The 16005-nt window shown below is 43.8% G+C and overlaps 1 protein-coding gene across 1 annotated transcript; it reads left to right on the top strand.

Moving 5' to 3' along the window:
• Positions 1-14449: 14449 nt before the first annotated feature.
• On the top strand, positions 14450-15253 carry ch25hl1.1 (cholesterol 25-hydroxylase like 1, tandem duplicate 1). Its single transcript, XM_068015190.1, has one exon. It carries the CDS (start codon positions 14450-14452, stop codon positions 15251-15253), a length of 804 nt encoding a protein of 267 aa, XP_067871291.1.
• The last annotated feature ends 752 nt before the right edge of the window (positions 15254-16005 follow it).

The raw sequence follows: 16005 nt of genomic DNA, 5'->3' as shown, positions 1-16005 counted from the left end.
CATATGCTTTGCTAACCACTCTCACAATATGCCCTATTACCTTCAAAGATCAATGCATGTGCACCCCTTGGGCCCTCTGTTCCTGCACACGCTTTAGAACTGTGCCATTTTTATATTGCTTCTCCCTATTCCTTCTGCCAAAATGCATCAACTCACACTTGCCTGTATTAAATTCCAACTGTAACCTGTCTTCCCATTCTGCTCGCCTGTCTATGTCTTCCTACATATGGTTCATATCATCCTCACTGTTTGCCTCACCTCCAAGTTTGGGGTCATCGACAAATTTATAAATAGCAAAAAAAAGCAGTGGTCCCAGCACTGACTTTTGGGGAACACCACTGCCTACCATCCTCCAGTCTGAAAAAAAACCATTTACGACAAATCATTGTTTTATGTCCTTAAACCAATTTTTTATCCAATTAGACACTGACCCTGCAATTTCATGAGCTTCAATGTTGTTAACTAGCCTTTTATCAAACACCACCTTAAAATCCATATAAACAGTATCCACCACATTCCCTTCATCAACCTTCTCTGTTACTTCATCAAAAACAAAGCCCTATAGTTCTGTTAGGTAGGGAGTTCCAGGATTTTGACCCAGTGACAATGAAGGAATGGCAATATTTTTCCAAGTCAGGATGGTGTGTGACTTGGAGGGGAAACTTACAGATGGTGGTTTTTCCATGCACCCGTCATTTTGGGTAGTAAAGGTTGCAGGTTTGGAAGATGCTGTCAAAGGAGCCTTGTAAATGGTACACTGCTGCCACTGTGTGTCAGTGGTAAAGGGAGTGAAATGTTGAAGGTGGTGGATGAGGTGCCAATCAAGTAGGCTGCTTTGTCCTGGATAGTGCGAGCATTTTGAGTATTGGAGCTGAATGCATCCAGGTGCGTTGAATTACAAGGCACCTGACTTAGGAAGGATGTCAAGGCCATGGAGGTAGTGCAGAAAAGATTCACTAAAATGATACCAGGAATTCGAGGTTTTAGTTATGAGGAGCAACTGGAGAAATGGGGGCTCTTCTCATTAGAACAGTCAAGAGACTATCTAGTAGATGTTTAGAACCATAAGGGATTTCATGAGGTAAATAGGGAAAATATAGTTCCACTGATTGGTGATTGCTTAAGATTAGAGATTGGGGGAATTTTTTTTTTTATAGAGGGACTTATTAGAATGCAGTAGCAGCTTTTAAAAAGGAAAATGAATTAATACTTGAACAAGTTAAATTCAAACTAACCGGGAATGGGACTCAATGACTAGTTTGTCTAGAAAACCAGCACAGGCACAATGGCTCGAATGGCCTCCTGAGCTGTAATATTCTAGGATAACAGCACCCTTCATAATCTCAGGCCATCCCAAAGCACTTCAAAGCCTGGTAGGATAGTAGATACAGATTCAATAGTAGCTTTCAAAAGGGAATTGGATAAATAGTTGAAGAAAAAAATGTAAGGATATAGGAAAAGAGTGGGACTAACTGAACTGCTCTTTGAAAGAATCACACACTCAATGGGCCAAACAGCCCCTTCTCTGTTCCACAGGTCTATGAAGTACTTTTGAAGTGTAGTCACTGTAATAATGGGTGAAATGCCAATTTGCAATCCTAGAAACAGTAATGAAATAAAACCACCTTCCCAGCTTGCTCTTCTTTGAATATCACCATGGGATCTTTTACGTCCACTAAGATTGCACGCAAGGATTAACATCTCACCCAAAAGATGGCCCCTCTGACAGTGCAGCACTCCCTCTGTGCTTCATTGTGGCGTCAGCCTGGATTTTGTGCTCAAGTCTCTGAAGCGGGACTTGAACCCACAACCTTCTGACTCAGGCGAGGGTGAGCCAAGGCTGACAGCTGTAATGTGGATGTGTAATCAAGACAACAAAGACGCTAAGCCAACCAAATATTAAGAGGGCTTAATAAAAGCTTAGTCAAAAGTTGGCTTTAAGGAAAGCCCTGAAGGAGGTGGAAGCAAAGATCTTTAGAATTCAGATGGCTGAAGACACAGTCATCCATCATGGGGTAAAGGGATTGCTCTAGAGGACAGAATTGGAGGAATGCAAAGTTTGTAGATGATGGTAGAGCTGGAGAAGTTACAGAAATAGGGAGGGGCGAGTCCATGTTGGAATATAAATAGAAGGATGTGTGAATTTGAAAATTGAGGTGTGTCGGTACTGGGAGCCAATGTGGGTCAGCGAGAACAGGGGTGATGGGTGAACAGGACTTGGTATGGGATAGGAATCAGGTAGCTAGGTTTTACATGAGCTGAAGCTTATGGAGGGAGACAGATGGAGGCCAGTTATTAGCGCACCGGAAAAGTCAAGCCTGGAGGTCACAAAGACAAGATGAAGGTTTCAACAGCAGATGGAAACCGGCAAGATCACCAAGTTGGAAGTGAAGAGAATATAGGGTCGGAAACTCAGCTAGGGATCAAATTGGGCACCGAGATCATGAACAATTTTGTTCAACCTGGATAGGGCAATCGAATAGATGGTAAGGATACTGAGTTTGTGGCAGAGGCCAAAGATGATACCATTGATCTTTGCAATGCTTAACACAAGAAAATTGCAGCTAATCCAGGGCGAATGTTGGAAAAGCAGAGGCATTGGAGAGGATGGCAGCACACATGTGGAAGCTGATCCATGTCTCTGGATAATATCACCAAGGGGAAGCATGTAGGTGAGGAAGAGTAGAGTAGCAAAGATAGATCCTTGGGAGAACACCAGAGGTTAACCGTCCGGGGGCAGAAAGAGAAGCCACTGCTGGAGATGTTCTGGCGATGTTGGGATAGATAAGTGCAGCACCAAGCAAAGGTAGTTCCATGGAAATGGACAACAGAGGAGATGCTTTGAATGAGAAAGGTATGGTTGGCTATATCAAAGACTGCAGAGAGATGAGGGGGGATAGTATATCACAGAGATAGAGGATGTGATATGTAACTTTGATTCTTGGGAAGGTGGAAAGGCAGGAAACCTGTTTGAAGAAATTCACAAATAAAAACAGAAATTGCAAGAAATACTCTGCAGGTCTGGCAGCATCTGTGGAGAGAGAAGCAGAGTTAATGTTTCAGATCTGCGACCTTTCATCAGAACTGGCAAAGGTTAGAAAAGAATTAGGTTTTTAGCAAGTGAAGGGGGGGGGGGGGGGGGATTGGTGGGGAAGAGAACAAAAAGGAAGGTGTATGATAGGGCAGAGGGCAGAAGAGATTAAATAACAAAGCTTCCTGGGACAAAAGCAAAGAGTGTGTTAATGCTTGTGGTGAAAGACAAAGCATTAGTCCAGAGAGAGTTAATGGTTTTATTATAAGTAGATTTTTTTTCCGAGCCGTAATAAAGAAACTGACAAAGTAGCCACTGTTTTAGCGAAACCAAGAGGAAAATCCCTGAATTATCCATTCAGCAAATGCGCGTTATCTGAAAAGGAAGAAAGTGCAGGGCTTTGGGGAGAAGCACTAGGTAAATTGCTCTTTTCAAGAGCCAGCACAGACACAATGGGCCAAATGGCCTCCTTCTGTGCTGTAACAAGTCTGTGATTCTGTAAATTAACTTGATGGCAAAGTTATTAAAAAGCTTACTTTGGGTGGTTGAGAGAGCAGGAGATGGGTCTTATGCCATACATTGATCTTGGAGAGGACACGAGGGAACATAGAAAGAAAATTCGGGGAAGATATGGGTTCAGATCAAAGAAGCCCAGAGCAGAGTCATTGGAATCTTGGTGGCGATTGGCACTGAAAGATGGCACTCAAACGTTAGTGGGCCACAGGTAGGGTTACCAACTCTGGTTGGATGTATTCCTGGAGGTTTAATCGATGAACTCCAACTGTCCACCTCCATGCTCCCTTTGAGCCACCCAACATGCCCATCCTCATGGTTCATCAACTTCCCAGACCAATTGCAAAGCAAACAGACTCAATACCCATTGGCTGACTCTCAGTCAAATAGCCTTTGACCCCCACCCCCCTGACAATATTTTATAACTCAAAAACTATAGCATTCAATTTAAAAAAAAAAGTTAACCACATTGCTGTGGATCTGGAGTTACATGTAGGCCAGACCAGGTAAGGACAGCAGATTTCCTTCCCTAATGGGCATTAGTGAACCAGATAGGTTTTTACAATAATTGATGATAGTTTCATGGCACCATTACAGAGACCAGCTTTCAATTCCAGACTTTTTTTTTAATTAATTGAATTTACGAGTTAATTGAATTAACTTCCACCATGATGAGATTTGAACTCATGTCCCCAGGGCATTAGCCTGGGCCTCTAGATTACTAGTTCAGTAACATTACCTCTACACCACCCTCTCCCCTGCAATCTTGAGTCAGTGGCTCCTGGTGTGTTTATGATTATGTCTACACATTTTATCAGGATTATCAAAACCCTCTTAATTATTAATTGATTTAATTGCTGCAAAGGTTTCAAGCTCTGGGGTTTCCAAGTCTGGGCACAAGTGTTTATAAAAGTTTCCTGTGCTTCACTGTTTACACCAAGCTGTGACTGTCAGTGAAATATCATGAAGTAATATTTAAAAATGGCCTTTATAGATCCACAATGGAGGTCAACTATTCCCTTGGATATTTTTCTGTGGGAGGCAGAGGAGGGTCGCGCTGTCTGCGAGTTAACAGGAGCCAGACTTTCATGACCTGTACTTAGAACCTAGTATCAATACTTACCCAAGTATCACAATACTCAATCAATATTTAACTATTAGTACTCTCCATTAAAAATAATTCTGGATAGAATTCAAAGGTCTAATATTTCATTGAGAGCAGAAGGTAGCGAGTAAACGTGAAGTTGGAATTATAAAAGCTATTAAATTTAAGCCTTTTCCTGTTAATTATAAACTTTGTTACATTTGAATTATGGTAAATTTTTAAAAAAGAAAAACAGAATTGCACCTTAAAAAATGTTAGTGTGTTAAATACTCAATGCAACATGCAGGCTCAATGCCCAATGCACAGAAGTGAAAATTGGATGGATGTCATGTTCCTGATCACTATCCAGTCATCCTTACTGGAGATTAGCTTCCAGGCGAGGTCAGGTTCTAGCTTGATTACAATGTTCCCCCATCCCCCACAGCAGCCGAATTGGCTTTTGACATGTTCAAGGCCCAATTGTAAACAACAGCACTTATGAGACATGGGAGACGCATGTGGACCAGCAAGGATTACGTTTCAGAAAGAGGTGAGGGGGAAAAAGTACCAAGAGGATAGACACCAGTTATACACTTTAGAGGTTTCTCAATCACCCTTATTGTGTCTTATACCTAATGGCCCAATGGTAATTCTGTACAGCTCAGGCACAAAAGGAATGTATGAGGCCACATTTGAGTCAGAAATTGGGTATTTATGGCCCTTTGGTGCCTCCAGCAGAAACTCTGGAGGATTTGGATGGGGTAGATGCTGTCACGGTGTGACAAAAGAGGGGAATATGCCACGGGACGCATCACAAATGGGAACAAAAAATTCAATAAAAGTCTGGTTTCCCAAAAGCAATTGATCAGTGTGATTAGGAAACTAGCCTTGAGAAAGTGGCACCGAGACTCGGTGTGAGGATTTTCTTGGGGCAGCAGTATATGGCCACTTATGCTACAACAGGACCCGGCTGCCAAAAAAAATTCTCCTTTTCCAAAGGTAGATGATAGATTTGTGCTAGAAATGAATTGTTTTTTTCCACCATTCATGTCATCTGGCTGTTGATCTTAAATATTCTGCCCATTTATCATATGCGACGTTATCCAAATGCACTGCACTCTTGGGCACTGTAGTTGTAGAGCAGTAGGATGAAAACTGGAATTCTGATGATCATTCCCACGAAAAATCCATGAACAAGAGCTAGAATTCCCCAACTCTCAGCTCAAGAATTCCTGGTCGTCATGTTATTGTGCACGCTAGGCAGAATCATTCCATAGCAGCACAGCGAAAACTAATTTCTGTTGCTCAGTCAATGCCACACAAAACTCATCCACTGTGCACTCACAGAAATAGGCCATTTAACCCAACAAGCATATTCAACAAGATCATGGCTGATCTGCGACCCAACTTCATAAACTTGCCTTTGCCCCATATCCCTTAATATCTAATATTACGACCAAGGTGGGAGGAGTGCACTGTTAATTCAGTCCCACTTCTCCACAGATCACAACATATATTTAAATTTTCCCACTTACTGATACAATCAACCATATACTCTATTTTTCCCCAGAATAAAACACACCAACCAGGTTTCTTTAACAAAAAGTATCAGATTATAAACCAATAATTAAGTAAAACATACACACAAATTGAAATATTAAAGCCCCTGACTTATCCTAGCCCTCACGCACACACATACATACATTTGTTACAAAGCCATAGAAGGAATGGAAAACCCACTTAGGCTGAAAAGAAGGTATGGAAAGATGTCCTTTGTTTTGGTTTGGCATCCCTAATGCGTCAAAGGCTGTCAATGGGATCTTCCTAGAACATTTCTTTCCAGGCAATGTTGATGATCAGTTTGGGTAGGCTTTCCAAGAGTTGCAGCAACAGGAGGTTCCACATAGGTCTTACAGCAGGAAGGCAGCAACAGGTTTTAGCGTCCACACATTCCAATAAAATTACCTTCAACATGCAGGGTTTCTTCAAATACAGGAGGAAATAGGAATCACACGATGCAGAATTTCTTTTCAAGAGAAAGATATGAGCTGTCTTCTGGTAGGCGAGAAGAAACTGACTTTTTCTTTTTTAAAAAAAAAAACGTTCAAACTGAAACCAAAATTTTCCAGAAGCAAGCCTCTTGACAACCATAAATCTTGGCTTGTCATTTCTTTGTAAACATTTCTCCAAGTCAAAAACAACCCCTGCTGGGTTATTTGAAAACAGGTGCCTTCCAGCAACTGTTTAAAGTTCAAACTCAGTCCAAACCTTCTGGTGACCTTCCTTTCTAAAAAAAAAACACCCAAAGTTCCAACATCTATGTAATCTTTTTCAGTTTCAAGACACAAATTCTCAAAATTTAACAAAAAATGTAAATACTCGGAACACAATGGGTAATGGAAATTTATCAACCTCAGAGTTGAAAATACCAATTTGCCCAGCATTAATTGCAGTTTGTGGCAGTGAGTTCCAAATTTCTACCACCCTTTGCATGTAGAAGTATTTCCTAATTCCACTCCTGAAAGCCCTGGCTCTACTTTGTAGGCCCTGAGCCCTACAGCCCCCAAGTCCTGGACTCCCCAACCAGTGGAAATTGTTTCTTGTTTCTATAGGAAGAAGCTAAGAAAATTACAGCACAGGAACAGGCCCTTCGGTCCTCCAAGCCTGCGCCGATCCAGATCCTCTATCTAAACATGACGCCTATTTTCTAAGGGTCTGTATCTCCTTACTTCCTGCCCATTCATGTATCTGTCTAGATACATCTTAAAAGACGCTGTCGTGCCCGCGTCTACCACCTCCGCTGGCAACGCGTTCCAGGCACCCACCACCCTCTGCGTAAAGAACTTTCCATGCATATCCCCCCTAAACGTTTCCCCTTTCACTTTGAACTCGTAACCCCGAGTAATTGAATCCCCCACTCTGGGGAAAAAGCTTCTTGCTATCCAACCTGTCTATACCTCTCATGATTTTGTACACCTCAATCAGGTCCCCCCTCAACCTCTGTCTTTCTAATGAAAATAATCCTAATCTACTCAACCTCTCTTCATAGCTAGCGCCCTCCATACCAGGCAACATCCTGGTGAACCTCCTCTGTACCCTCTCCAAAGCATCCACATCCTTTTGGTAATGTGGCGACCAGAACTGCACGCAGTATTCCAAATGTGGCCGAACCAAAGTCCTATACAACTGTAACATGACCTGCCAACTCTTGTACTCAATACCCCATCCGATGAAGGAAAGCATGCCGTATGCCTTCTTGACCACTCTATTGACCTGCGTTGCCACCTTCAGGGAACAATGGACCTGAACATCCAAATCTCTCTGGACATCAATTTTCCCCAGGACTTTTCCATTTACTGTATAGTTCACTCTTGAATTGGATCTTCCAAAATGCATCACCACGCATTTGCCCTGATTGAACTCCATCTGCCATTTCTCTGCCCAACTCTCCAGTCTATCTATATTCTGCTGTATTCTCTGACAGTCCCCTTCACTACCTGCTACTCCACCAATCTTAGTGTCCTCTGCAAACTTGCTAATCAGACCACCTATACTTTCCTCCAAATCATTTATGTATATCACAAACAACAGTGGTCCCAGCACGGATCCCTGTGGAACACCACTGGTCACACGTCTCCATTTTGAGAAACTCCCTTCCACTGCTACTCTCTGTCTCCTGTTGCCCAGCCAGTTCTTTATCCATCTAACTAGAACACCTTGGACCCCATGCGCCTTCACTTTCTCCATCAGCCTACCATGGGGAACCTTATCAAACGCCTTACTGAAGTCCATGTATATGACATCTACAGCCCTTCCCTCATCAATCAACTTTGTCACTTCCTCAAAGAATTCTATTAAGTTGGTAAGACATGACCTTCCCTGCACAAAACCATGTTGCCTATCACTGATAAGCCCATTTTCTTCCAAATGAGAATAGATCCTATCCCTCAGTATCTTCTCCAGCAGCTTCCCTACCACTGACGTCAGGCTCACCGGTCTATAATTACCTGGATTATCCCTGCTACCCTTCTTAAACAAGGGGACAACATTAGCAATTCTCCAGTCCTCCGGGACCTCACCCGTGTTTAAGGATGCTGCAAAGATATTTGTTAAGGCCCCAGCTATTTCCTCTCTCGCTTCACACAGTAACCTGGGATAGATCCCATCCGGACCTGGGGACTTGTCCACCTTAATGCCTTTTAGAATACCCAACACTTACTCCCTCCTTATGCCGACTTGACCTAGAGTAATCAAACATCTGTTCCTAACCTCAACATCCGTCATGTCCCTCTCCTCGGTGAATACCGATGCAAAGTACTCGTTTAGAATCTCACCCATTTTCTCTGACTCCACACATAACTTTCCTCCTTTGTCCTTGAGTGGGCCAATCCTTTCTCTAGTTACCCTCTTGCTCCTTATATATGAATAAAAGGCTTTGGGATTTTCCTTAACCCTGTTTGCTAAAGATATTTCATGACCCCTTTTAGCCCTCTTAATTCCTCGTTTCAGATTGGTCCTACATTCCCGATATTCTTTCAAAGCTTCGTCTTTCTTCAGCTGCCTAGACCTTATGTATGCTTCCTTTTTCCTCTTAGCTAGTCTCACAATTTCACCTGTCATCCATGGTTCCCTAATCTTGCCATTTCTATCCCTCATTTTCACAGGAACATGTCTCTCCTGCACGCTAATCAACCTCTCTTTAAAAGCCTCCCACATATCACATGTGGATTTACCTTCAAACAGCTGCTCCCAATCTACATTCCCCAGCTCCTGCCGAATTTTGGTATAGTTGGCCTTCCCCCAATTTAGCACTCTTCCTTTAGGACCACTCTCGTCTTTGTCCATGAGTATTTTAAAGCTTACGGAATTGTGATCACTATTCCCAAAGTAGTCCCCTACTGAAACTTCAACCACCTGGCCGGGCTCATTCCCCAACACCAGGTCCAGTATGGCCCCTTCCCGAGTTGGACTATTTACATACTGCTCTAGAAAACCCTCCTGGATGCTCCTGACAAATTCTGCTCCATCTAGACCTCTAACACTAAGTGAATCCCAGTCAATGTTGGGAAAATTAAAATCTCCTATCACCACCACCCTGTTGCTCCTGCATCTTTCCATAATCTGTTTACATATTTGTACCTCTATCTCACGCTCGTTGTTGGGAGGCCTGTAGTACAGCCCCAACATTGTTACCGCACCCTTCCTATTTCTGAGTTCTGCCCATAGTGCCTCACTGCTCGAGTCCTCCATAGTGCCCTCCTTCAGCACAGCTGTGATATCCTCTTTGACCAGTAATGCAACTCCTCCACCCCTTTTACCTCCCTCTCTATCCCGCCTGAAGCATCGATATCCTGGGATATTTAGTCGCCAATCATGCCCTTCCCTCAACCAAGTCTCAGTAATAGCAATATCATACTCCCAGGTACTAATCCAAGCCCTAAGTTCATCTGCCTTACCTACTACACTTCTTGCATTAAAACAAATGACCCTCAGACCACCACTCCCTTTGCGTTCATCATCTGCTCCCTGCCTACTCTTCCCCTTAGTCACGCTGACTTAATTATCTAGTTCCTTACAGGCTTTCGTTACTACCTCCTTACTGTCCACTCACCTCCTCATTTGGTTCCCATCCCCCTGCCACATTAGTTTAAACCCTCCCCAACAGCGTTAGCAAAAGCACTCCCAAGGACATTGGTTCCAGTCCGGCCCAGGTGTAGACCATCCAATTTGTAATAGTCCCACCTCCCCCAGAACCGGTCCCAATGTCCCAAAAATCTGAACCCCTCCCTCCTGCACCATCTCTCAAGCCACGCATTCATCCTGACCATTCTTTCATTTCTACTCTGACTATCACGTGGCACTGGTAGAAATCCTGAGATTACTACCTCTGAGGTCCTACTTTTTAACTTGGCTCCTAACTCCCTAAATTCTGCTTGTAGGACCTCATCCCATTTTCTACCTACATCATTGGTGCCTATGTGCACAATGACAACTGGCTGTTCACCCTCCCCCTTCAGAATGCTCTGCAGCCAATTTGAGACATCCCTGACCCGTGCACCTGGGAGGCAACATACCATTCGGGAGTCTCGTTTTCGACCACAGAACCGCCTATCTACTCCCCTTACAATCGAATCCCTGATGACTATAACCCTTCCACTCTTTTTCCCGCCCTTCCGAACAGCAGAGCCAGCCACGGTGCCATGAACCTGGCTACTGCTGCCTTCCCCTGGTGAGCCATCTCCCTCAACAGTATCCAAAACTGTATACTTGTTTTGGAGGGAGATGACCGCAGGGGACTCCTGCGCTGCCTTCCAGCTCTTTCTCTGCCTTTTGATCACCCATTCCCTTTCTCCCTCAGCAATCCTAATCTGCGGTGTGACCAATTCGCTAAACGTGCTATCCACGACTTCCTCAGCATCGCGCATGCTCCAAAGTGAGTCCATCCGCAGCTCCAGAGCCGTCATGCGGTCTAACAAGAGCTGCAGCTGGACACACTTCCTGCACGTGAACGAGTCAGGGACATCAGCCGTGTCCCTGAGCTCCCACATTGAGCAAGAGCAGCATGACACGGGTCTGAGATCTCCTGCCATTTTTAATCTTAAGCTTGACTTAGTTAAATGAAAAAGGAACGAAATGTTTTTACCAATCACACGATAAAAAAAAAGAGAAATAGAAAAAGCCTTACCTTATCTACACACCACAGTGTCTTTTTTTTTTGGTTAGAGGGCGGCGGCGGGTGGGAGACACTACCCGTGTAGTGTCTCGGGTTCAGAAACGGCCCAAATATATAGGGTTTTACTTACCCAGCAGCCCCCTGGTCTCCGCCGAAAACAAAAGGAAATTAAGTTTACTTTGAAACTGACCTTCCCAGCTGATCACTCGCTCGCACTCTCTGCTCCCGAATAAGCTGCTGCAATGAAATCTACCCCATCAGTTCCCCTTAGTATCTTGAAAACTTTGATCAATTCAATTCTTGGTCTTCTAAATTCCATTGAATACCACCCTAGTTTGTATATGTTATCCTCTTAATTTAACCCTTGGAGTCCAGGTGATAGGACTCAGTGAGACTGTTAACATTAAAATACAAGATATGAACTCCCCAGACCAATTTAAAGAATTACATGACAAGATTTCACATTGAGATTTTTATTATAACAATTAAACTTAAAAATAAATAAATAGCATTTTGGAAGTAGCTGAGACCCTCAAATTACAAAGAAAGGTTATTTTCTTCACTTATTAAAACACTTGAAAACGTCACACCACACTTAGATATTTCAGTCTTCTTCGATGGCAAAATCTTTGCACCTGCAAGTCCCAAACTCCTCCCAGTTGCAATGGGTTGAATCTCCCAGACCTTTCTCAAAGTCAATGTCCTCTTCGCTCACTTCTCCAAGCACTTCAGACCTGAACGTCCATGAATAAGGCAATTCCTGGTAATCCTGTTGGTCTTTTACTTCTCTGTAAATCTCAACTTTCAAACAGGTTCAAGTCCTCACAGCCTTTCGAGAGCAGGCGTTTCCTGCTCTCTCTCCCTTAAGGCTGCCACCACTGATAATCTTCCTTTCTTACAGCCTGCTCTGAGGATGCAATTGCTGGTCTCCTTTCTTACAGCCTGCCTACCGTCAGAAAATCTGTCAAATTTATCTGGAATCACAAGTCAATAGACTATTGTCCTTTCCCAATATGCAAAGTCCACAAGTCTGGTTTCAGTAGAGCCACCTGAGCTTTTCATTGGTTCCAGGTGTTAACGGCTGCTTGGCACATTTGCATCCTCAGATTCACTGACTCCTTGCTTATGATCCAAAAGTCGGGGTGGGCGAAACCCATTGTTCTTCAGGTGTTACACCTGCAGTCTGTTTTTCTAAAAAAAATGTCTGATCTGTGTTGCCCTGGTAACCAAGATTCCGGTCTTGTCTTTAAGCAGAGTTGTTGTGAGGTCACCTGACTTCTCTGACTCCATCATAAACTTTTAAAAATCACAGTTTTTAAAACATAATCATGTTACAAAGTCCAGCATTCGTAACGCCAGATATTGTTCCAGTAAATCTACACTGCACTCCCTCGAAGGCCAATATATTCTTCCAAAGGTGTGGTGCCCAGAACTGTTCACAGACTAAGGGATGTGATTTAACCAGTGTTTGTATATTTGGAGTATAACTTCTACTCTCAAGCATTCTAATCCTCTAGATATAAAGCCCATTAACCTTTTTTGATTTTTAAAAAACCTGTCCATGACATTTTAATGATCTACGTACATGGACCCTTCAAGTCTCTCTAGACCTTCACTCCTGCTGGCTTTTCACCATTCAGAAAGTACCCTCTGCTATCCTTGGTCCAAAGTGGATGACCTCACACTTGCCTATTTTTGCAAAATTCATTTGCCACAGTTTTGCCCATTCACTTAATCTTCTAATATCTCTATAATTTTATGCTTCCACCTGCACTACTGACAATGCCATCTATCTCGGTCTCTTGATGGTCAGTTTCCATCATCCAGTCCATTAACATGCTGAATGCCGCTCGCTTTGTGTCATCTTTGGATGCGCGGCTTTCTAACCTGTCTTCTAAATCATTAATAGTGAATTGTTGAGGCTCCAACACAGATCGTTGTGTGACACGAGTCACAGCCTGCCGATTTGAGTAGCTGCCTATTACTCCTACTCTCTGTCTCCTGCTGCACAGTCAATTTACTAACCAGGTGAATAATTTGCCCTGCCCTTCACTTTCTCTAATCAGTGGAAAATCTTCAAGGTGTTCAGTTACCCTATTCTTAATTATAGACCCTAGCAATTTCCTGACAACAGACACTTGGCTAACTGGTCTCAGTGCAAGTGAAAGTTCAAACTCTGGAACTGAAGTGAAATTGAATTCCTAGAAAGGGAGAGATGGTGGGGCAGGGGAGTGGGGGTGAAATTGGTTGCAGGCATTTCTAACAGTAACTAATGTTACGATAACATTTTTGCAATGTGTAATTCATGTCATTAATGTTAATTTGAGTTGTCCGTACTATCCCCAAGAGTGATAGTAGCATGAACATTTAGTTGATATAATTTTCCCCAAACGCAGTAACGTCAAACCAATGACTGAATCGATAGGATGGTTTTCACACAATCACAGAATTGTTACAGCACAGGAGACGGCCATTTGGCCCGTCATGTCTGCACTGTCTCTCTAAAAGAGCAATTTATCTAGTGCCATGTCCCTGCCTTCTCTCCATAGCCCTGCAATGCTTTTGGTAGCTTTTGCTACCCAGCAAGTGAATGGTTGCTGATTAGCTCAAACATCTCTGACTCAGCTTCCACTTGTTGTGACCCATGTTTATTTGAGCTAAATGCTGCTCTAGCCACCACCAATGCATTCAAGGTGGCACCAATGGAGGAACTAGACTCAGAAGGTCAGCAAAAGCTGGTTTACCATCCACAATAATACTGCGGGTTGAGAACCAAGATAAGCACTGCCCTTTATAAAGAGATCAGGCGACAGGGATAAAGCAGACTTTAAGCATTAGGCACCGAGATCAGCTCTGTACCACATTCCATATAAAGAATCTACCAGCTCTCCAGTGGGAGATTGTTGAATCATTGCTACCAAATTAGGAGGCTTTGCATTTAGAACGAATACTTTGCATGTGGATTAAAGCGTGAGGTCAACAATGGGTCGCTTCAGATGATATAAACCGTGGTGGAAATCGCCTTCAAGCAACAAAATGAAAACGGCGAGATGGAGCTGAACTGAGGTCACCTTGTCATTAATTAAGGGTAGAGACAGCGTAAAGTGCTTGGCTCCGACAACACTCTCGGGTTCCAGGAGGCAGAGGGATGAATTTTACTGCTGGTCACTCCAACACTGTCCTTCAGGTGCTCTGGGATTATGTTCGACTGCACCACAAATCCACAGTGTCATCTCCGGCATTCCCTGTTCTTCTGGCTTTCTCTGGCTACCTCGTCTTCTGCATCCCCTTCACACTTATGGACCTCGCTGGCGAGAGGTTGCTGTTTGTCTATAAATACAAGATCCAAAAGAGTCGACCCAGCGTGCAGATGATGGGCCAGTGTCTCTGGCAGGCGGTCTTCAACCACCTGGTGTATGTCCTTCCTGCGGTTGTCCTCAACTGGTTATGGAGCCCGCTAGTTCCTCTACCAGCTACGGCACCGACAATTGCCCAGTTTCTTACTGGTGTGATTAGCTGTTTGCTGGTGTTCGATTTTCAGTATTACTTCTGGCACCTGCTCCACCACAAAAATCGTTGGTTGTACAAGACTGTCCATGCCATCCACCATGATTACGTGACTCCTTTCTCTTGTGCAACCCAGTATCTCGGCGGATGGGAGCTCCTGACCGTTGGATTTTGGAGCAGCACCACGCCGCGCTTGTTTAAGTGTCACCCACTAACCACCTGGACCTTCATGCTGCTCAGTGTCTGGATGTCTGTGGAGGATCACATCGGATATGACCTACCCTGGAGCCTCCACAACATCATCCCTTGGGGACTGTACGGAGGAGCCCCAGCCCATGACCTGCACCATCAGAAGCCAAATACCAATTTTGCCCCTTTCTTTACTCACCTGGATAGAGTGTTTGGTACTGCCAGCTCTGGGCACAGGCGAGACAGAGGGAGGTAAAAGGGGACTGATCCATTCTAATAGCAAACAGAAACCAGTGTAGACTAAAGAGGAGGGGGCACCGGCATAGCAAGGGGGAACTGTTACAGCACGTGAACACCGGACTCATATCTGTTCAATGCAATCTGACTTCTGCTACTAATCACACCTGTAGATCATACTGTCCATAACAGATTTTTTAATCCCACTCACCTAGCTGTCAGAATTTAGCATTGAAAGACCAGAACCCAATTACTTACAGTTTTTCCCAGCAGTTTCTCAATGTTACAGGGAAAGAGCTGTGCCCTGTAAAAGAAACCAACAGGAGCCGTGGGGATAAATCAAGAATCATCTCCACACCTAAGAGGGCAGACAGAACTAAGTTTTAACATCTCATTTGAAAGACACCTCTGACAATGCAGTGCTCTTTCAGTACGGCGCTGAAGTGTCAGCCTAGATTGTGCGCTCAGGTCTCTGAGGTGGAGTTTGAACCCACGACTCGAGGTGAGGTTGCTACCACTAAACCCAGTTGAGAGCTCCAAGACTGAAGGAACCTATAGACAGAAAAAAAGGAGCAACATTTATCTGTTTCTCCAAACCTGACGCTAAAGGTATTTTATTCACATACTTACTGGATTCCAGGCACAGATGGGGACTGGTGAGTTCCTGAAGAGTCCAGACTTCAGCAGACTAATGCAAAGAGGGGATTCAGGCACCAGACTGCGGATATCACTGCAAAGCCAAGAAATAGGTTTGGATTGCAGAGGAGAGTG

The sequence above is a fragment of the Heterodontus francisci genome, chromosome 35 (assembly GCF_036365525.1).
Source record: "Heterodontus francisci isolate sHetFra1 chromosome 35, sHetFra1.hap1, whole genome shotgun sequence".
Lineage (NCBI taxonomy): Eukaryota > Metazoa > Chordata > Chondrichthyes > Heterodontiformes > Heterodontidae > Heterodontus > Heterodontus francisci.
Note: the sequence above shows the minus strand (reverse complement) of the source record. Positions and strands in the feature narration are given on the sequence as shown.